General features: G+C 35.5%; 2 protein-coding genes across 4 annotated transcripts in view; one reads left to right on the top strand and one right to left on the bottom strand.

The window, feature by feature from the left end:
• Nucleotides 1-99: 99 nt before the first annotated feature.
• Nucleotides 100-13,548, top strand: SGO1 (shugoshin 1). The gene is made up of 8 exons (XM_026496934.3): nt 100-272; nt 2,350-2,498; nt 2,580-2,776; nt 6,288-6,364; nt 8,002-8,060; nt 9,064-9,876; nt 12,028-12,214; nt 12,436-13,548. Exons 2-8 carry the CDS (start codon nt 2,357-2,359, stop codon nt 12,551-12,553), a joined length of 1,593 nt encoding a protein of 530 aa, XP_026352719.1. The 5' UTR covers nt 100-272; nt 2,350-2,356; the 3' UTR covers nt 12,554-13,548.
• Nucleotides 13,549-20,141: 6,593 nt separating this feature from the next.
• The window catches only part of KAT2B (lysine acetyltransferase 2B), a 97,973-nt gene continuing 94,529 nt past the window's right edge, over nt 20,142-23,585 (bottom strand). For all 3 annotated transcript variants that reach the window (XM_026496937.4, XM_026496936.4, XM_026496938.4), the window contains one exon: nt 20,142-22,204. In XM_026496937.4, coding sequence (XP_026352722.1) covers nt 22,011-22,204 — 194 coding nt within the window. In that variant the 3' untranslated portion in view covers nt 20,142-22,010. The remainder of the gene's footprint in view (nt 22,205-23,585) is intronic.

Raw genomic sequence — 23,585 nt, 5'->3', positions numbered from 1 at the left:
GATGTGGATTCTCGGCGCGAGTCACGTGAAATAGCCCTGTGGGGCGGGACTCTGCTGCGTCCTTCGCAGCGCCGTCGCCTCACGTGACCGCCTGCCAGCCAGCCAATGGGTGAGCGCGGCGAATTTCGAATGTGACCGCGTTAGCCGGCGGGCGACCGTAGGCAGAACCTAGACCCGGAGGGTCCGAAGCGCGGGATACACCGGGCAGACAGCCTCGCGGAACCTTGGAATGTAGGAGGAGGGCGACAGCTGCGGCAGAAGTCGTGGCCAAGGTACTGTTTTGGACGTACCTGTGGGAGGAGGGTTCCCGGACCCTGTTCTGGCAACACGCCCCCCCCCCCGACTTTATCCGAGCCCCTCCGAGAAAGAGGCGGCCACAGGTTTTTCAAGTGTGGAACAGGGGTGTGGTGGCCCCTGTTCCTCTTCCTTCAGGGTACTCTCTGTCGTTCCAAATGCGGTGTCCAAAAGCTCAGGCCGTGGAGTCGGATTGACCCGGTGCCTTTCTGTGTTCATCCACCCGACTTGGCGCTTTCCGACGCTCCAGTTTCCTCTTCTGTTAAATATATGGATACCCTAACCTCCTGCCTTGCAGAATTTTGTGGATTAAGTAATGTGTAAAAGCATTTACAGTAGTTAAAAGCCAGGCTTAAATGTAAGGGCACACAAACTGTCAGCTGTTCTTTGTGCAGCGCGATGCCGTTGACCTTGTTTTGCTTCTTCGGTTATGCTGGAGAAGGTAGCACTGATCAGGGACCTACCTGGCCGCTTCAGCAGCAGGAATGATGAAAGAATTATGACGGAGATCAAATATTCCAGGTTCATCTGAATCCAGACCCTTTACCTGAATACAGACGGACTCTCATCCTGCACTGCGACCTGTTTTCATCCTTCTCCCCACCACACCCCCTGTTAATACCATCCGCCTAGGCAGGGAAATTTTGATACGGCAAATTTCTTTTGTGATTTTAAGTTGGTTAAAGGTAATAAAAGTTTTTTAGGTAAGGCTTTGCTAAACGAACTTGATCAGTTACTTAATTTGTATGGCTCTCAAACATCTCCAGTTCCAACTTCAAAAACTCCATTGTGATACATTGTTTTATACAACCCACTTAACATTAGTGCTTTTAGAAGATAGTTGTGCTTGTTCTACTAGAAACATCCCAGTACATTGTATCTACACTGTCGGAGAGAAAATAAGGCGATCTACAATATCTATAACACCCCCAGACACTGTATAGAGGAAAATAAGGCCTGGAGAAAATACTCAAGAAAATGTAAGATTCAGTAAAATATTTGACTAACTTAGAGGAGATGGAGGTATCTTTTGTAGTGAAAATTGTATATATAGTTGTTCGGAAACAAGAATTATTTTTGCAATTTTAAGATCTGCAAAGTGCAATCTAGGGTAAAAGATGTTCACGAAAAGTAGTTTGATAGGCTTAGTAGCAGAATATTGAAGCAAATCTGATTTGCAGCATTGAAAGATTTAAGTATATTTATGTATTACTATACCCAGTAGCAGATGCCACTATCAGCACTTGTTTTGCTACTTCTAACTGTATGTAGAACAATCATTATTTAATGTCTTGTTTGCTATATTCATGACTTACTAGGAGCTAGCAGACCTGAGTTTTTAAAATAACTTTGAGAAAAGTGGCATGTTCCTCTGCCTCAGTTCCTATTCTTTCTAGCTGTATAATTGTTATAGTAGCCTATTAAAATTGTATATAGTGCTACATAGTTTAACCTCTGAAGATCACCTTGACTTTCTTTAGAATGTGTGCTATATCTTAAGTATTGGGTTAAAAGAGTGTGGAAGAAAGAGTTAATCAAGTGACCTAATCTGATAAGTTAATAATATAGAGCAGAACTGGAAAACAAAGCCCACATATATGATTACCTCTGAATTAATGCTGGAAGTCTAGTAAACACTAAAACACTAAATGTTGGTCGTAAACATTGTCTGTAGGAAAATATAAATAATAATAACATCAAAATATAATATTAAGTATTTCCCATAATGCCTAGTATATGGTAAGCCCCCAGTGAGTATTTGTTAAAGAATAAATAAGTGGCATATTATAGAGTCTTTGGGTTGAAAATACATACTTGTTAACCTTACCTATAAAGTACTGTGGAGGCTAATATTATGCCTGAATATTAATAAGATTTAAAAGCTGCAAAATCTAAGTTATTACCAGGTTAGCCATCTTTTTAAAGCTAATTCTACAGTTATTACATCTATTTAATCCATTCTTTATGAGCAACCTGTGTTTTCAATCTTGTTTTATATTTGGTGATATTATCTCTTAGAAAACTTAAATACTTTTTATTGTTTTAAATTCCTAGGCAGAAGATGGCCAAGGAAAGATGCCTTAAAAAGTCCTTTCAAGACAGTCTTGAAGACATAAAGAAACGGATGAAAGAGAAAAGGAATAAAAATTTGGCAGAGATTGGCAAACGAAAGTCTTTTATAACTGCGCCATGTCAGATAATCTGTAAGAGATTTTCATGTCCTTTTGCATCACTTTTTAAGGTTAGATTAAATACATAATAAAAAAATTTTTATCCTCTTTTAGCCAACACTTCTACACTGCTAAAAAACTACCAAGACAACAACAGAATGTTAGTTTTAGCTTTGGAAAATGAAAAATCCAAAGTGAGAGAAGCCCAAGATATCATCCTCCAACTGAGAAAAGAATGCTACTACCTCACGTGTCAGCTATATGCATTGAAAGAAAAACTGACTTCACAACAAACAGAAGAAACTCCTCAGGTATGTTTATTACAAATGGTGAATTTCTTAGGAAAAAATGTGACAGCCATGAATTGCTACTTTAGATCAATTATGTTATTTAAATTAATTACTAATAGCTCTATTATTAGTGACTTGATCAAAACATCTCTCACCAGTGAAGAAAACTTCAAGCACATATGTGATTGAGGCTTGAACTCGAATAACTTGGTTCTGAAAGCAGGTAGCAAGACAAGGTACAGAAGAACTAGTCTAGCCTGTTGAACTGCTGGGCCCTCTGACTGTTCAGCTAAGTGAGTCAAAGATAGCTAAAGGTCTAAAAGTGGTACTTGATACAGACTAGTCCAGAAGTTTTAATCAGTGGTATAAATCTTAGCTTTTCTATGTAGTTTTGTTACATCTAGTGAGGTTTTATAAGAACCACCTTAATTTGGGAGGGGAGTATTTAAGTGCTTTTTGAAGAGTAATTTTTACCTACTAGTTGGTTAAATAAGGAAAACCATACATTAACTGGGTATTAACAGAAACCTGGTTTGCCATCTGTTTGCTATGCTAGTGAAGACAGTTGTGTTGGCACTTAGGCCAGGAAACCAGAGAAGAAAGCCAGAGCATAGTGATGAGGGGAAGGTTATAGAGGGAAGGGAATGAAAGTCACCTCTCCGCTGACAGGGGGAGTCAGTGAAAGAGTTCTTGTTTCCCTGCAACTAAGGTGATTCCATATTTTTTCTGTGTATGGTACAGAGAATGTGCGTACGTATATATGCAATACATGCATATACAGTGTAGCAGAGAATGGTCTATAAAGAGTCGATATAATTTCCTTCATGTGAAGATTAGATTATTTTAAAAGGATTTTTTTTCCTTCAGAATAAAATCTTTCCTAATTTTTTTTTTTATTTTCCTTGTTCAGTCAACTAGTGAGGAAAAAAAAAATCCCTCCAAAAATATTTGAATCTTCCTTTTCCCTTTCCTAAATTTTTGGTGAGATCACATATAGAATAGTGAAAAATGAGTACCTGATAAGATAATCACAAAAACGGTGGGGAAAAATTCTATTATTGCAGGCCTTTTGACATTTATCAATGATTTTTGAGTATTTATTAAAACATATTATTAGTTGCTGGGCAAAAGTGTTCTTAGCATTTAAAACAACAAAGTTTGTTTTCTGCCACATACTTGCTACATGTGTCAGTCTCTCAACCATCATTCTATACTCGTGCTTCCATGCTTATCAAGTCAATTTATCAGTGATGGAAAAGCTTAAAATGTTTTAGTAAGAAGAATGTTTTTCTTGCCTATCAGTCATTAACTTAGTTTATAAGGATTAATCACAAAGTAATTTCTAATAGCCTTTTGTTCAGTAAATTTTATAATGTAACTTTTTAGTAATTTGTTATGGAATTATATTATTCTGGGGGTGCCTGGGTGGCTCAGTCAGTTAAGTGGCTGCCTTCAGCTCAGGTCATGATCTCAGTGTCCTGGGATCAAGACCCACATCCGGCTCCCTGCTCAGTGGGGAGTCTGCTTCTCCCTCTGTGCTCACTCTCTCTCTCTCTCTCTCAAATAAATAAATAAAATCTTTTAAAAAAATAAAAATAAATTATATTATTCTATAGTTAAATATTCTCCTTTATTTACCTTCAGTAATACTACTACTTAAATTTAGAACATTAGCTATACTGAAAATAAATAGAAGACTTTTAACAGAATTAAAATCCTAGTTGTTTTGTTTCTCTTGAATAGTTTTAACCTATCATAATGTCAGCATCTTACATGTGCATCTCATCCAAAAAACAGCTGAACTGAATTAGGGTGATCTCCAAGAAATCCGTCTGGAGCTTTCACCTTCCTAATACAAATCTACACATCTGCCTGTGTCTGCTGTGTTCTTCATCTTCCCTCCTGTCACAGTGGCAGAAGTGCCTCTGCTCCTGTGGAAGGTTGAGCCCTCCCCTGTGCATGAGATTCCCTTTTTCTCATCTCCAGGACTTTGCTCCTGAAAGTTTGAGCTCTTTCAACACATATTTCCCTCTTGGCTGAATCATTCTAGGTATCATACAAATATGCTTTAGTATCTCTTACCTAAAAAGGAAAAGAAAATAAATGAAACCTCTCCTGGTTTCTCTCTATTCATGTCTCTGCTTCCCTTCGCAGCAGAACTTTAGCAGAGAGAACAGTGCACTTAACTGTCTTCACTTCCTCCGCTTCCATTACATTTGAACTTACTTTTACCTGGCTTTTATCCCCATCATTCTATGGTCATTGTGTCAGGTGCCCACAACCCCCATTTTTAGTGGCCACTTCTCTTTCTTCTTGACCTTCAAGTAATAAACAACATACTTTGATCTCTTAGCTTTCTTACCATCATACTCTCCTGGTTCTCCTGCCTTTCTGACTGTTTCATGTCAGCCTCTTTTTCTCACTTCTTCTTTGCTTTCAAGTGTCAGTTGTCCTAGACGTATCTTATCTTATCCCCCTCCCATGGCTTTAAATACGATCTGTCTGCTGATGACTTCCAAATTTATAGCTCAACACACACACACAACTACTATTTGATAGATCTACTTAAATACTTACAAAGGATCTCAAACATATTTTGTACAAAGTACAACTCTTTATTTTCCCTCTCCCAAAGATATTGTATACTTCTGCCTCTGTCTGTGAGTCTTATTCATCTCATAAAACAACCTTTCCATTTGCTCAAGCCAAAACCAAAGAGGCTTCCCTCTCCCTCACTGTCCCCACTCCACCCCTGTTCAAGCTCAGCACACTTTGTTCTCTTAACACCTTCCACTGGGCTTCACCTCTGTAGCCATGGGATTCGAGTCCTAGCTAATATGCATGTCTTGCCAGATTTACTACAATGACTTCCTAACTCTTCCTCCTTTATACAGTGGCCAGGCTGATCTTTTTAAAACTTAGATAATTTTACTTTCCTGTTTAATATTTACGTGACTTTCCATCACACTTAGACTAAAATCCAAACTCATGACTCCCAAGGCCCCACATGATGTGATCTCTGTGCACATATCCCCTACTGTTCTCACTGTGAGAAAGGTCATAGATGACTCCAGCCACAATGGCTTTTCTTTTCTAAACACAGCAAGGTTTTTCCTACACCAAGGCTTTTGTATTTGCTGTTTCTACAACTTTTTCTTTCCCTGCTCTTTCAATGGCTGGCTCCTTTGCGTTCTTTAGATTTCAGATGAAAGTCACCCCTATCTAAGAGAACCCTCCAACCTCAAGTACTCTGTCACTTCAACTCTGAGTATTTCCTTCATTGCACTTTATCAATTTCTGCAATTATTTATATATCTCTTTCCTTTTTAAAATTTTTCTCTCCCTACACTAGAAAGTAAGCTTTATGAGGGTTGGACATAAAGCTGTTTTTAAACTGCTATCAATCTTGTTCCTAGAACAGAGCCTGGCACGGTAGTAGAGTGCTCATACGATTTTATTGTTAAATAAATGAATGCTTTGTTGTGAATATTTTAATTGTACCACTCTTTTCTTTGTTTTGATATATTAACAGAACCAGGAAATATGTCTCTCTGGAATGGACTCCAATAGTGACAACAACTCTGGGGATTTATTTGCGAAGGATATATCGTGAGTATCAAATTTCATTCTTATGATTACTAATATCAAGAAAGATTAAATTCTGTGATGCATTTACAGAAGAAAATTTGCATCGTATAGATTCTTGTGTTTGGAGCCTGATGTTTTCTGTACTAAAAATGCATTTTCAAAAATATGATACATTGATATTCTGTCATATATAGCCAAGCCAAAACGTTCTTATATTTACTTTTTTGATGTCTAGGAATAAGCTAGTTATTTAGATATAACTGAACTTCTTCAGTTATATTTTTCTTACTTCGTGTTTTTATTCTAAGAAGGATTGGTTATTCAAATGATGGTATTTTGCCAGTACTACAAATAGTCTGGTTTAGAAATGAAATATAATAAAGCATCATGTTTAACACAGCTATCACCCTGTCTTGCTAATCCAATTCATTCCTAAATACAGTCAGACCCCCTTATATCCTCCTCCCCTTCTCTTAGATCAAGTATACTTTGCTTATGAATTATTGAGATATTAATTACATACAGTGAAATGCACAGATCTTAATTACACAGTTTGATGAGTTTGACTAATGTATACACCTGTGGAACCAAAATCTCAATTATGATATAGAGCACTGCTGTCACTCTAGCTGGGCTTTCTCAGTTTCAGCATTATGGACATTTTAGGCCAGATCATCCTTCGTTGTGGAGGGCTAGCCTAAGCACTGTGGGACAGTTAGCAGTATCCTTGGCCTCTACCACGAAATGTCAGTGGCACTTCCCTCCCCCAGTTATGAGAACCAAAAATGTCTCCAGACAGTGCCACATAGCCATATGATTATCCCCAATTAAAACCACCGCCATAAGCCATCTCCTCCTATCCTTCTCAAGTCTATGCCCTTCTCTTCACAAAAGTAATCACTAAGATGATTTCTATCCCCATATTTATTTTAATCATAAATAGTTTGAAAACTGTTGAACTGTAAAATCTGACAAAATATTTATGTAATGGTCAAGAAGTAAGATGGGGCAATTGACTTTTAAAAAGATTCCTGAAATTGTTAACTAATTACCATAACTCTGTTATCTAAACCTATATTTAATTTTCAATGTCTAGAGGGAAAAATTCTCTACAGGAAATAAAGAATAAAATTAGGATGAAACAGCCAGTAATAGTATTAAAGCATAAAGAAAATTGTTTCATGAGCCAAAGGGGGACCAGACTTTTAAAATAAATAGGATTAACCTCAGAGGGGTCAGTAGTTAGGCACCATAAAAACATATACTACCAAAAAAGAAAAAGAAAAAAGATCACAGCTCAGCTAATGATGAAGCAGGCTGCTAAAGACTTGAGTAATCAAATTGCATTTCTGTAATATATTTTATAAATCAATACCAATTGGCTGTTTCTCCAGGTAAATGAAATTTGAATGAGTTATGGCATGTCTTCATTGATAAGGTAGTTCTTCCAGTGGGAGTTGAATGTCAGTCATAACAAACCAGCCTCCATATAATCAGCATAAATATTTTTTTGTTTTATTTGATACTGAACAGATATACTGATTTAGAATAGATTTATGAAATGATACTAAAGAAAGAGAAAAACTTAATTTTAAGAAAATCTTAAATTTGTTTTTATTGTATAATTTTTAAATAAATTTCTATTTTTCATTGGCTAGACAAGTTCCTCTTCAGGAAGCTCCCCTTCCAGGACAAGAAGAATCATTCCAAATAGAAGGTAATTCAAGTAAAAATCTAAAAATACTGTTAAGGGCAAGGTGAGATCTTTGCAAACAATTAACAAGTAAATTTCTCTAATTTTTTTTTAACTTTTTAAATTTGCTTATCTGGCATTCTTCTGCTCAGAGCAAATCTATTTATTTTACACAGAAGAATAACAGTTTTGAAATACATCCATTTATTTTGCCAAATCTATAATCAGTTATAAACGGCTGCAATTTACTGAACCCTACTATGTGCCAAGCTCCATGTTAGCCATTTTACATACATTATGTTACTTGACCCTCACAACAACATTGGAAGGTAGGTGCAGTTCGTCCCATTTTATATAGACTCAAAGAAGTAAAGTATCTCACAAGAAGTGGCCTGACTGGTAAAAGCTAGTGTTTAAACTCAAAGCTGACCTTCAAAGCCATGCCATTCTTTCCATTTCTCAATTGACATGTCCCTGTTCTCAAATATCAATCCTTTCTACTTGAACTAAGCTTTGAAGAAGGGATAGCATTTTGAATAAGCAGAACCAAATATCCTCACTTTTCCTAAAAGTACAGATTGTATTTCTTACCTGAAGAGCTTTACAATTATCTCAATCTTACTCATTTTTCAAAGAACACCTTAGCTCCCACTTTCTCAGGTGTACTTGTCCTACTGTAGAATATGAGTTTCTTTGCACTGAATCCTATAGGCATAGATACATATGGCCTACTAGTTTTTCTTTAAACCTTTAATCAGGGAAACGGAAAACCCCCAGTTAGAATATTTTCAAAGGTTGTTATGTAAGATTCTTTCACAAGTCAGATAGAAGCTATCAGTTGATCATTGTCAAATAAATAGATGGTAGTAGTAAGTTCCCCAGATTTGTATTTACTTAGAGTAAGTGTGGAGAAACCACAGAATGAGTTTTCATTTATTCCATTTTTAATTTTGAGTTCTAAGATTGCTGAAATTAAAATTTCCATAGAGTAAAACTTATTTTTCTCATTTATTTTTTAAATTCTCAGAGCAAGTACCTATTTCTCAAGATAGACTGGGATTTGATTTGGATTCAGATGAAGATAAATCTGCTGATAATGTCTTACCTAGAACTGTATCTGTCCGTCGAAGTTTAAAGAAACATTTTAACAATCTATGTCAGTTCAGTACCTTGGATGATTGTGAAATCAGTCATTTCTCAGTGCAGCCCTTTGAATCTGAAAGAATTAGATGTGTAGACCCACTAGTAAACATGCACATGCCTGAAAACATAGAACAAAGTGTTTGTCAATGGAATAAGGATCAAATTAACTTATCACCAACGCTGACTGACCCAGGAAGACCTGCTGAAACAAAAGAAAACATTTTAGAATATAAACTGGAACAAACTGAAAGTAAGCGTAGAGGTGCACAAGGAAGAAAAGGACAAGAGAAAAGAAAAGCTAACAGAAGGAGAAAATCAAAATCTGTATCAAAGTATAAAGGGAGCAAAAGTGAAAATAAAAAAACTGTTTCCAAAAAAAAGTTGGATGAATCTATCACTTCCAGTGATGCTTACAATTTTAATTTGGAAGAGGATATTCATCTCACTCCTTTCCGACCAAAAATGAGCAATTATTCTAACACAGAAGAAAACAACGATGAATTTGAAGTGAGCGTCTGTGAATCAAGTAGTTCAGGAGATGATTCTGGTGACCTCTATTTGCCCACTTGCAAGTACAGTCAAGATCTCTCCAGTGAATTAGATAGGAGCCCAATCGCCAGGTCTCGACCTAAAAGAGCACTAAAATACAGGGATGAAAGAGAGATGGAGGATTCTAAGCTTACAAAAACTCCTATCAGTAAGTGATCTACTCATTTGCCTGCATTTTTAATGTTTATAATAAATCAACACTCCGGATGCTTATATGCTATACTTACCATCTGTTTCTCTGGGGGAGGTTAGAGACTTGCCATCTGTCTCTGGGGGAAGTTACAGTCTGATTAAACAATGGGGGCCTGGGGTGGAGATCACAAGTGTATGGCTATGACCTACTTTAAGCTAATTTAAATCTTCTTTAAGAACAAATACTACTTGTTACAGAGAAAGCATTTTTACTTTTAGTAAATGAAGCCTTCCAACATAGGGAAAAACTTTTTGGTGGAGTAAGGTTGAATTAAAATATCTTTTATACACTCACCTGAAACAGGCCTTTGAAAATGAAATCAAATTTGAATCCAATGACCTGTCATTTTAATGACTTTGCTTCGTATTCAATTTGACAGGAACCATGGTTTTAAATTGATTCATTCTCGTTAATGAAAGGTGGCCAAACACTAGACCAAATTTTTCCTCAGTTGATGGGCTTAGTATTCTTCTCTAAGACATTTGTAAGACATCTAAAAATGATGGCTTAGAAAATCTTCCTTTTATTAGTCAGATCTAAAGTAAACATGGTTCAAGAGTTGATAGCGCCTGCATCTACCCACAAAGATTCTCACCCGGGAAATTTAGTTAGTGTGGTAAAACTAATGTATGTGGTCAGGTTGTAGCATTCCCAAAACATTGTGATACTGTTTCATTTGATACTCAGAAAAACTCTATGAAGGGGCATCTGGGTGGCTCAGTGGGTTAAGCGTCTGCCTTCAGCGCAGGTCATGATCCCAGAGTCCTGGGATCGAGCCAGCATTCGCCGGGAGCCTGCTTCTCCCTCTCTCCCTGCTTGTGCTCTGTTTCTCTCTGTCAAATAAATAAATAAATAAACAAATAAATCTTTAAAAAGAAAAACTCTATGAAGTGTAGTTATCACCATGTTTGTATTGTTTATAAGAAAACTTAAAACCTAAAAAATTTAAATGACTTTCTAAGGTCTACTAGTTAGGCAGTGGTAGTATGCAACTCTGTGTCTTTTTAATATGCTATAATAATGTTACAAAATCAAAAAAGACTGGTTGATAATTATTGAAGCTGGGTAACTGGGGTTTCATTATATCGTTGTCTCTGTATTTGTGTAGCCTTGAAATTTTACGCAGTAAAATAATATATTACACTCTAGTATTGTGTCACTCAGTTTAATCCCCAGATCATCAGGGTCACCATTACGTGAAACTTCTTAAAAATGCAGAATCTCAAGCCATACCCTTGAATCAGAATTTGCATCTTTTTAACAAGTTCCCTGGGGGTTTATATATACATGAATTTTGAGAAGCTTTGTTCCAGAATATAGCAACTGATTGGATGTTGCTTAGCCATATTTTCCAAACTTAAAGTTGGAATAATTAGTATAGTACAGTACACTTATGTGGGGACAAAAAAGACAGTATTTGAAACCTAGATAACCCTGGAGAATATGGTTGCTAAATATAGGCATTTTACAGTTATAGTTTGACTACGAAAACCAATTTGCCCTTTAAAGCTGTGTGAAGAGATTGTCTTGCAGTGTCCTTCTGTGTGCTGGGTACCTGTACCCAGTATAGATCTAGCTCCAAAGTAGAATAACTTGGATGTTTATGATAGGAAAAACATTGGGTAACTTTTTAACATACTAGCTTTACCAGAGGGAATCCCTTTCCAGCTGGTCTCCACAGAGGCTACGATGGAGAATTCTCATTCGTTTAATAAAGTGAGTTTAAGTGGCTTTTTAAGACTATAGGAAGCCACTTGATAAATGTTGGTATTGAAAAAGATGGAGGCCTTGATGATTCTACAGAGCAATGTGGAACTAAAATGAAATTCCATAATTTAAAGCAATTGATTATGCCCACATTATCTCTGAAGAACTGTCATTTTTTTAAAAAGAATTTTAAGTTTTATAACCTGTTATATCAGTTCTTCACATCTACAATAATATTTCAGTGTTATCTGGGATGAAAAAATGGTGACTGGGTTATAAAAATCTGTATTATAAAATGCTGCATTTGTATATGTTTAGGATATGTAATTGCACATAATTTTAGTTCCTGTTCTTTTTTCTTTTATTTGGAACCATATTCAGTAAAAGTTGTTTTTGTAGGTGCACTACCTAAAACTCACCGCTCACCTCATTTTAGCCTGAAGGATATCACCAATGTCCCCTTGTATCCTGCAGTGAAAATCAGAAAACTTTCTCTTTCTCCAAACAAGCAAGCAAGCCCCGCAGTGTCTCTGCCTAAGCGCAGGTGCGCAGTCAGTATGAACTATAAGGAACCTACACTCGCTTCGTAAGTATTTGATTTGTGGGAACCCACCTTTAATGATACATGTGGGGGGAGTACGGTTTGGAGCTTTGTTCAAGAATGAGTCTTGTTGTAATATAAAATTTTGATTAAAAACTGAAGTGGGAATATTAGCACTGGCATATTTTACAATAGCTTTATATAGAAGAGTGAGTGAGTTTTGGGATGCTTATAAATATGCCTAAGAGTTCTTTTTATCCTTATAGGAAACTGAGAAGAGGAGACCCTTTTACAGATTTGTGTTTCTTGAATTCTCCGATTTTCAAACAGAAAAAGGATTCCAGACGAAGTTCTAAAAAAAAAAGTATGAAGCAAATACAGTGAAGTGTTTATTGGATGCTGTTTAAATTCATCTTATTACACCTCCTTCTATCTCTCGAGAGAGAATCTCTAAGATAGTACACAATAGAGTTGAACTGTTGCCAAGGAATATTCTGACTGAACTGTAGATCATGAAAATTTCTTCAAAACTATACTTCATATGTGATGCTTTTTATACCATTAATAAATTTGGTTTTTCTTTTAAATGCAAATAACTGGACTTAAGCCCTCTTTCTTAAACTGCCTAAAACTCTTAATTTTACTCAGAATGTATCTTCTGCAAAAAATTTAGAAAGGAACAATCAAATTAAGATGTTTTAATTATAAGCTTCTGGTGTCTTTATTTTTCCCTTAAGTGGAAAATACTAGAATGAATGATTTTTGAAGACAGGCCAAGGATCTTTTGAAACTCTTTATATAATATTTGAATAAAATAAATCCTTGGCATGCACAGTAGGGTATACCCTAAGTTGTTTGTGGATCCCTTATACCACTGTTATATTTAAAATTTCAAATAAAATGTGAGATCATTATTAAAGAATTAATGGTTGCTTAGGCTCAGGGACTAGATAAGTGACTATCTCTGAATACCAAGCTCCATGTGTACATTGTTCAGTGATAACTCAGCAAAATCACAAATTGTTATGTCTTGGACTTTCAGGATAGCTCCCTAATTAGTGGTTACCACGTTGGAGTCAATGCAGATATAGAACATTTCCATCGCCACAGTAAGCTCTCTATTGGGTGATTGCAAATTTGGTGTTTCGGTACTTTTAATATTTCTGTATGCTCACTGTAGCGTTTATCCATTGACTGTTAAGCATTGTCTTATATTTTAACATTTTACATGAATGTTATATTGTATATATTTTTTTGCAACTGACTTTTAACACACCATTGTTTTTGAGATTTATCCATGTTGGCAGATGTAGATTATTTTCATCGTTGTACAGTATTTTGTTATATAAATAAACAAGACTTATTCTTTTGAGAGATAATTTGCTTCCACTTTTTTCATTATTACAAGTTAGTGCTGCGGTGAATAGTCTACATCCTTGCACACATGTGAATAAGTTTCCATGGAGTTGATACCTAGAAGGGGAGTTGCTCTCTGAAGTGGTTGTACCAATCCTGACACAAGAAGTGTATCACTCTGCTGTCTAAGTTCCAGGTTCCTCACACACTATCACTTGGTATTACTGGACATTGAAATTACCTAACGCAATGAATGTGAAATGGTTTCTCTTTGTTTTATTTATGAGATTTTTGTCTCATTGAGTTGTGAGAATTCAAATGTTTCTTGGTCACTTATGCCTTGTATGAATTACTTATTGTGTACTTTGCCCACTTTTCAACTAGAATGTCTTTTTCTTAATAGAATGGGCTCTTTATATATTCTAGATAGTATTCCTTGTGTTTAGTTACATGGGTTATAACTGTTTCTATTTTTGCCTTGTTTGGTTTTTTTTTTTTTGATGTTCAAGAATTTTAAATATTGATGTCCTCTATCACCTTTTCCCTTAAGGTTTTTCTCTAAAATTTGTCATTTTTCTTTTTCATTTGGGTCTTTAAACCGTTAGGTATTTTGTCAAATGGGGGTTTTTAATTTTATTTCATTTTCCATGAGAATAGCTCATTGTCCCAGCACTATTCATTGACTAATCTATCTGCTGTCTTTGACACACACCGAGGTTTCTTTCTCTTGGTTTGTTTAGCAATGGGCTGGGTACTGTATAGTCATATTTTTTTGTTTGTAGTGCAGTGGTAAAATAGTTATCATTTTTATCATTTTTAAGTGTATAGTTCAGTAGCATTACATATATTCACATTGTTGTGCAATCATCACTGTTATCCATCTCCAGAACTTTTTCATCATCCCAAACTGAAATCCTGTACCCATTAAACAATAACTACCCATTTACCCCACACCCCCATCTCCTAGTAACTATTATTCTACTTCCTGTCTCTATGAATTTGACTATTCCAGATACCTCATATAAATGGAATCATACAGTACTTGTCCTTTTGTGTCTGGCTTATTTCACTTATCCATGTCCGCACCTAACAGAATTTCATTCCTTTTCAAGTATTCAAGTGGTAGAATACTGAGTACTATTCCATTGAGTATATGTACCACATTTTGTTTATCTATCAGTGGACATCTGGGTTGTTTACACTTCGTCTGTATGCTAATACAAAGATCTATTTGAGTTCCTGCTTTTAATTTTTAAATATATACCCAGAAGTGGAATTGTTGATCATATGGTAATTCTATATTTTGATGAACCAACATACTGTGTTCTAGAGTGGCTGCACCATTTTATATTCCCACCAGCAATGCATAGGAGTTCTAATTTTTCCATATCCTTACTAATACTTGTTTTGTGGGTTTTTTCCATAATACTATCCTAATGGTGTTAAGTGGCATCTCATTGTGGTATACTGACTTGCATTACGTTAATGATTAGTGATATTAAGCGTCTTTTCATACGCTTATTGTCCATTTGTATACCTTCAGAAAAATGTCTATTCAAGTCCTATTCCTGTTTTTGAGTTGGGTTGTTTTTGTTGCTGAATCTTAGGAGTTCCTGTTCTAGATATTAATCCCTTATCAGGTAAGTGATTTGCAAATGTTTTCCCCCACTATGTGGGTTGGCTTTTTACTGTTGGAGTGTCCTTTGATGCATAAAAGTTGTCAATTTTGATTAAGTCCAGTTTATCAGTATTTCCTTTTTTGTCTTTCCTTTTGATTTTTATACCCAAGAAATCATTGCCAAATCCATTGTCATGAAGTTTTTCCTCTATTTTTTCTTGTAAGTCACATTTATTTTTAAAGACATAGATGGAATTGGTTTGCTAATATTTTGCTTAGGATTTTTTATACCTACGATCACAAATAAAATTTGCCTGTATCCTTTCCCATATACATTTTTTGATAGCGAGGCTAGTCATAAAATTAGTTGAGAACCTTCTCTTTTTGCTCTATGGAACAAAGTGTTACCAATTCAGGTTTGGTAAAACTTGCCATTAAAACTATTTTATCCTGTGTTTTGAAACTATTTTATCCTGTGTTTTGTGGGCAAATTGTCTTGGTTTTTTAAATTATTATAAATTCTCTAATTCTTCTTGATTCTATTTAGCTAAATCACGTTTTTCTTAGTGATTGCATATTTATTTAATGACGTTATAGTATTTCTTAAATTTTTCAAATCTCTGTACTATCTAGTTGTCACTTTATTGCCTATTTGCGCCTGTCTTCTTTTGTACTAAATCTATTTTGCTAGTTGTTAATCTTTTCCATTTTGTTAATCCTTTCAAAGGACCAGCTTTTGTTGATCCTCATTTTTTTCATTTTCTACTTTATTAAAATCTGCCATCATTATTTGTTCACATTCTTTGGGTTTATGTTGTCATTTTCTAACTGCTCTCTAGCTCCTCGATGTTCTAGCCTTCCTTACCTTTTTTAAAGATTGTATTTTTAAGTAATCTCTACACCCAGTATGGGACTCAAACTCGGGGTCCTGACCCTGAGATCAAGAATTGCATGCTCCACTTACTGAGCCAGCCAGATACCCCTAGCCTTCCTTATTAACATTAAAGGCATACATTTTTGTATGTATGTATTTTCTAGCTTCATTTCTTTTTTGTCCTACCAGTTATTTATGTAAAAATTTTTTTTTCATACAAAAGTGGGTATTTCTATTGTTATTGGGTTCTGTTCTTTCTGCAATACATCAAAAAATTATTTCTATGGTGTTGATTCTTTGGTATTAGATCTTTTGTGACTAGTAAGTTGTCAAATTTTACAAAGGTTTAAGTGTGTGCTAGAAAAAAAATAAATTCTCTAATTGCTGAACATAATATGTTTTCAAATTTTTTATAGCCTTACCAATTTTTGTCTGATTGCTTCATCATTTGCTATTTCATTTTTATTTCCTTTTATCACTGTTGTAGTCACTCTTTTTCCCTCATAATGCTGTTTTAATGTCTTATATAGCTAAGGCAAATTATATATGGTTAATATTTGCCTGTATATGGTATTAGTATTTTTACTATCATTTTTCTTTCCATTTCTTTAAGCCTTCCTATGTTAATGTTTTAGATGTATCTCATTAAATCATATTACTAGATTTTGGTTTTGGTCTAAATTGAATTGTCATCCCTTAATTAGCAAATTCAGTCCACTTACATTTATTGTGATAATTCCTATAATTTGATTTACTTCTATTAAATATTTTTATGCGATCTACTCTTTTTCTTCTTTACTCTTTACCATTGGATTGGTGGAGTTGTTTTTATTTCTATTTGTATTAAATGGCTATCCTGAGATGGCTTAATTTGTACACTTGACTTTCTAAAGTCCAAGTTTCTGAAGTAAGTCATTTTAATGAGGGTCAAATTCTTTTTTCTAGATAATTTTCCCTCACTCTTGTTCATGTAGGTTGACAGTTACTTCCCCCAACATTTCAGTTTCTTATGGTCTTAATTTTGCTGTTGAGAAGTCGTCAGTCTAATTTTTGCTCATATTTTGTTAATTTATCCTAGGTATTTCATATTGTTGACTTATTGTATTTTTAAAAGTCATTTTCACTTGTTGGCTACTAGTTTATGGAAATGCAACTTATTTTCATGTATAGACCTTGCTAAATTCACTCACTAGTTCTAGTATCTTTTTTTGTAGATTCCTTAGAATTTTTTAATGCACAACCTTATTGTCTACAAAGACAGTTCACTTCTAACTTGTATGCCCTTTCTTGCCTTACTGCACTCACTAGAACCTCTGCTATAATATTGAATAAAAGTAATGAGAGCAGACATCTTTGCCTTGATCTCAGCCTCGGAAGCATTTGATTTTCCAGCATTACTATGATGTTGGGTGTAAGTTTTTATTAATAAAACCTTTATCATATTGAGGAAGTTTCCTTTATTCTTTGCTAGTTTTTATATTAAATTAGGAATGGGTGTTGAACTTTGTCAAATGCTTTATCTGCATCTATTGAGACGAACATTTTTTTTTCCTTTATGCTGTTCATATAGTTAATTACATTAATGAATTTTCAGTTAAATCAACCTTGACTTAATCAGTTGCACCCCACTTGGTCATGATCTCTTGTAATTTTTATATATTGCTGAATTGCATTTGCTGGTATTTTGTTAAAGATCTTTGCATCTGTGTTTGTGAGGGTTGTGCTGGTGCAGTTTTCTTAAAATTTTTTTCTTGGCTTCAGTATCAGGGTAACAATACTGGCCCTCATAACATGATTTCAGAAGTCTTCCTACATCTGTTTTCTGAGTTTGTGTAGGATTGATATTTCTTTTTCCCAATACCTAAGACCTGTGTATTTTATCATATGTGCTTTGTATGATATTTTTTTTGCATGTTTATTAATTATACTTCAATTTTTTTTTAATGTTAAAAAATACAGGAGGGGATGTTGTTTTCCACAAAACAAGCTACAACTGTACAAGTGTGAGTGTGCTGAGGAGTAGAAGCAGTGCTGGTACACTGGATTAGTAACACTGCATGGGGAAAAAAGATTTGAATTAGAACTTGGTCACAAGATTGGTATAAACCATGTGTGTATTCTATTCAACTCTTTAAAACCGTTAACCAAACTTAAGCACTTTCTTACAACCTTTTGCCTGTTTTGTTGCTGGACTGCCCTATTGGGCAAAAAGGCAGATTTTCTGTTCTTAGATATTTCCAAGCATAAATAGGATAGCCATCTCTTAACTGTAGAAAATGGGTGATTAACAGCAAAGAATCAAGGCCAGTGAATTTTAGAAAGGGCCCAAGAACCAAGTATGCAGAAAGTGCATATGCATGAACACGTACGTGATTCTAAGAAGGTTCCTACCTTCCAGCAAATTCTCCAAGGGCTTTCTCTTAAAGAGCTTCAAACCTACATAAATCAAAACTGACAACCTTCTCTTCAGCTCAGAAAATTACACACACACACACATATATATATACACATATAAATTAGTTGTGTAGTTTTTCATCTTTTTAAATGAATTCTGCCAAGGTTGTGTTGGACTTACCAATAACAAGAGGGAGTAGGAACACTTGACTTTTGTTTTCCTTTCTTTTCTCTGCCTTGTTGAAATATACTGCTTTTAATAAATCAGAAAAAATCTCCAGCTTTGTCTTTAACTTTTTTCCACAAAAAAAGAAAGGTGCTCCCATAAAGAAACCAAGGCATAAATAGACATAAGAAATATATATTAGAAAACTTTTCATGATACTTACGGTGTTCCCTCACCTCCTCTCCGCACCTTCTGCTTACTTTGTTGAAGCTCTCCCTTCAAAGTATCTTTTCTATTTTGCTAAGAGGAGAATGCTAGTTAATGAGGGCTGGAACAGACCAGCACAGAACATTATGGAAAAAGGCACGGGCTGCCTCCAACAACCCTGCCTTGTACAGCTCTTAGAATCTCTTGAACAGTGAGGGTTGGTCGGAAGACTATCAGCTAAAAGGGATGACACATTAACCTGTCCATAGTGCATCAGTCCGATCTTGTTTCTACTTCTGAGGTTTCATAATTTTAAATTTTACTTCCAGGTAGTATGAAAAACTCAAAGTCTTCTTTTCACTATTCTAATGAATACAACCAGTTTTCACGTGTTGAATAATACAGCTTTATAGTGATTTTTGATACGGATATATGGGATGGAGTGGGAAGGACACTTATTGTCCAATCCAGACGTTTATATTTCAGTAGGAGGGACATCACCCCCTGGCCTCCCTCTGTCCTTATTCACTCCTCCCCCTAACTGATGAGTTACCGAAAGGCCCCAGCCTGCCCTGTGTGGCTGCTCCCTCACCCGTGCCTCCTCAGAGCTGGCCTGCCTTTAGAGAGCACCACTGCTGCTGGCCATGCACTGAGCTCAATGGTAAAGGCCCTGCCCTTGGAGGGGAAGTTGAGAGTGCTGCCAAGCTGCTGGCGAGCCAGTCACATTCTGGGGTTCACTACTAACCCATTTTCTACAGATACATAAGCCACATTCTCCAATATCCATTTCATTATTAATAAAGATATTTTGGCCATCATATGCCTTACTCTTTTGACTTCTCAGTTGGTTCAGGATTCAGAAAGAAAAGGTATTCTTGGTGGGTTCTCTCATACCCCCAAGAGGATATAGTATTCCTTCCTGTAGTCAGCATTTTGAGTAACATTAGAAGTTCATGAGGAGGTATGTAAGAATCAGCTGTATTTTTATCTGTTTCTTCATTCTTCTATTTCACAGATGCAAAGTAGAAAAACTGGGGGAAAAAACCATCTAATTTCTAAACCAATAATACTCTTCTCTCACTAGGATTTTTTTCCCCTTTAATGACTGACAGCAGGCAAGATGCACTGAACCACTCAAAAGACACAGACACACTCAAGTGTCTCTCCTCATGAAATTCTCTCACCGGTGGGCTGTGAATTTTTAAGAAACTTCCAACAGATGCATCAATTCTAAACATGTTCAACAAAATGCCTAAAATCTAAGAACTATGGATGTAGTCGATGGTAACCAACTGGATCATACACTTGCCCTGTTAAATTTAATAGGACAGAAGAAGAAAACACAACACCAAACCGAGAGCTTTTTAAAATATAATTTAAAACTATGTTGTACCAGTACAATATATTAATTTTACAAATGTAAAATTTTATCTGCTGTTAAAGCATTTGCAAAAACCACACATCCTACTTCAGCTTTATTGCACAATATCTATAAGAAAATATTAATTTTTAAATTAGAAAACATAAAAATGCTTTCAATATAGAAGAGACAATCTGATTTTAAAGACAATACTCTATAAGAATGTCTACCCAGAAAATAACAAACTTTCACAGGATACCAAGCTGGACAGATGCTTCGGCAGATTCAGGACAAAGCACTGTTTAAAACCAGTCCAAGATACTTAACCCAAACTGTATCATCATTCTTCATTAGAAATCTAGACGCCACTCAAGGTGGTTTCTTATACTTATAAAAGTTGAGGCATTTTTCAGTGTGAGCATTCTGAATATCTCTTACATACTAAAAACAATACTTCCCACTAACAGCCATTCGCAGGTTTTTTTCCTTCATGCAGATTATCTCTGGCAACTGTTTTTAACAACTATTAAATGATCATTTTATTTCATTTATGCTGATAGAAAATATCAAGTTAAATACACTTTTAAAACCTAGTCCTTTACAAAAATCAGTTTATAAATTTGTATCATAAAAATTAGTGTCAAAGACCACCAACATGGCCTTCGTTTGTTTGACATGAGTTGGTTCTCCCAGAGTCCGGATGACAGATGTCCCACTTTTCTATGTAGTGTTAATCAGGAAATAAATCCAAGCACTAAGCTGGAATCCCAAGACAGGTTAATAAGGTTGTATGATGGATTTTAGTGGGATATTACCCTGGGTCTGCCTTCCAATGTAGGTGTTAGAATACTGACAGCAAATCTTGGTGATTTAATTCACCTCAGACAATGCATATAATCTGGAGATGCAAAAGGAAAATGTTCATATAATACATCATCAGTGGGGTTGTGTAGATCATAGAAAAGGGGAAAAACCCTTATTTGTTAGAACAAGGATTCACCAAATTTGATACATATGTAGATTATGCGTCTGTTCTTATTAAAGCACGTTGATTCAATCTCAGGTGTTTTTAAATGTATGCCTTTGTGCATCAGGAGATTGCCTTTTGGAACTTATGGCCTGCATAAGCAAAGTCAAATATAATATTACACATTTGTGTAGAGAAAATAATTATTAAAATAGTGGTTATGTGCTCACAAGTTTACTGTAGGTAGATAGAATTATCAAAAATCCAGATGCTTATAAAAAAAGTGTGCATTATTTAGAATTTCTTCCTTAGGAATCAAAGCAGTTGCTTTTCTGGAACTGCATTTTTCCGAGCTGCTCAAAGCACATCTAGATGAGTGTTTGTAAAAAATACATATACAAAGTCTACAATGAGACTTCAAACACCACATATTTCACCTTTTACGGGCTTTTTATCATGTATCTCTTCCTTAAAGTCCTTCAGAATAAAATAAAAATAAACTCTCACATTCCATTAGGAAAAAATGGAAACATTCATGGTCTGAAAAGTTTCTGCATTCCCCCAAATCTTGGTACTATGTGCAATTTCCTCATACACAGGTTTTGAGGAAACCCCTGATCATCTATTACTGAATATTCAGCTAATGGACATGCCATAGAAAATTTACATTAATAGTAGTAAATAGATTAAAACCTATTCCATAAAATAAAAATGTTCTATGACTTCAATTTAAATACATATCTGAAAAGCTAAGAGGAGGTTTTTGTTTGTTTTTCAAAAGTGCTAATTATTACATTTACAAGTATCTTCAATACATTATGTCCAATTCTTTATAAAACTAAACCACCTTGCTTTAGGCACACTGCTTGATGAGTTTCTAAGAAGCAGAGGGGGAAAAATCACTTGTCAATTAATCCAGCTTCCTTAATTTTACTGAAGAAGAATTTCTCCAGGATATTGGCACATTTGTAGTATTCGCTCTCAGGGGGGTTGTACTCTTTGCAATTGGTAAAGACTCGCTGCAAGTCTGCCATGAATAATTTCTTAGACACGTAGTACCTATTCTTGAGGCGTTCGCTCATGGTTTTCAGATCTGCACAGGAAAAAAAAATATTAGCCATCTTTGACTCCTTGTAAACACTAGCTGACAAAAGGGAGACAGGGAGAGAAATCTATGTCATCGGTTTGGCTACATGTTTACCATCCCAATGCCCTTGCGTAAGAGACATTCATAGGATCGAGGAAAACAGTTCCTAAATTTTATGCTGTTTCTGTTGTGAGGGCTGCTTGTGTAAAATCACGGCACTTTCGCATTGAAGGGACCATTATTAGTCATCTGGCCCAATCCCCTATTCAGCCCAAGGAAGCTAAGCAGATTAGCAGCGATAAGTATGATAAACTAAGCACTGTTAGCTATTCATTCAGAATTATACAGAAGAGGCTCTATCTACACGGAGTACAGCAGGTGGAACATTTGTCTGAATCATTTCATTCCTTAAATCCAAACAATAAGACTGAGTTTGTTTCATTAAATTCACAGTTGTTTCGGTGCTGCAGAGACAGAACTAAAGTAGAAAAACTGATCGTAAATAAATCTACAGATATACCAGTATCCTTACATATAAAACGGTTCAAATGAATTTAGTTTCATGCTCCATCCATGAAATAAGAATCACAGGCAATAAAAAAAAAAATCACAAACAATAATTTCTTTTCTAAAGCAAGTAAACCTTGAGAGATTATTATAAAAATAATATTTTCCTAACATATTTACTTGCTTTAAATTTTATTATTTTACAAATGAAAACAGCACTTTATTTAAACTTGTAATAATACCATGCGGCTTGTTTACTCCTCACTCTTAGAACTGATTTAAAGAATTCCAGGCAGATTAGAAGATGTTAACATTTGGGTGTGCCTGGGTGGCTCAGTTGGTTAAATGCCCAACTCTTGAATTTGGCTCAGATTATGATCTCAGGGTCGTGGGACTGAGCCCTGTGTCAGGCTCTGCACTGAGCATGGAGCCTGCTTGAGATTCTCTCTCCCTCTCCCTCTGCCCCTTTCCCCATGCGTGTGCACTCTCCCTCTCTCCCTCTCAAATAAATAGGGGTGCCTGGGTGGCTCAGTTGGTTAAGCAGCTGCCTCTTGGTTTTGGCTCAGGTCATGATCTCAGGGTCCTGGGACTGAGCCCCACAGCAGGCTTCCCGCTCAGTGGGGAGTCTATTTCTTTCCTTCTCCCTCTCCCTCTGCTCCTCCGCTGGCTGGCACGTGCTCTCTCTCTCTCTCAAATAAATCAATAAATCTTAAAAAAAAAAAACAAAAACATAGATACATAAAACCTTAAAAAAAAAAAAGAAGATGCTAACATTTGTCTACTTATAGGTCCCTAGTCGTCTCTAAGTCTGGTTCTGTCATTAAAAATTATATTAACTGTGCAGGGAAAAATAAGTCAAAATTGCTTTAAAAAAATACCT

The sequence above is a fragment of the Ursus arctos genome, unplaced genomic scaffold (assembly GCF_023065955.2).
Source record: "Ursus arctos isolate Adak ecotype North America unplaced genomic scaffold, UrsArc2.0 scaffold_20, whole genome shotgun sequence".
NCBI classification, from domain to species: domain Eukaryota; kingdom Metazoa; phylum Chordata; class Mammalia; order Carnivora; family Ursidae; genus Ursus; species Ursus arctos.
Note: the sequence above shows the minus strand (reverse complement) of the source record. Positions and strands in the feature narration are given on the sequence as shown.

Bases quoted from the DNA above. Each gene is read 5' to 3' on its own strand.
- SGO1 (XM_026496934.3), top strand. From the start codon at position 2,357: ATGGCCAAGGAAAGATGCCTTAAAAAGTCCTTTCAAGACAGTCTTGAA. The intron at 2,499-2,579 runs GTAAGAGATTTT...ATCCTCTTTTAG, and splicing joins TGCGCCATGTCAGATAATCT to CCAACACTTCTACACTGCTA. The intron at 8,061-9,063 runs GTAATTCAAGTA...TTAAATTCTCAG, and splicing joins AGAATCATTCCAAATAGAAG to AGCAAGTACCTATTTCTCAA.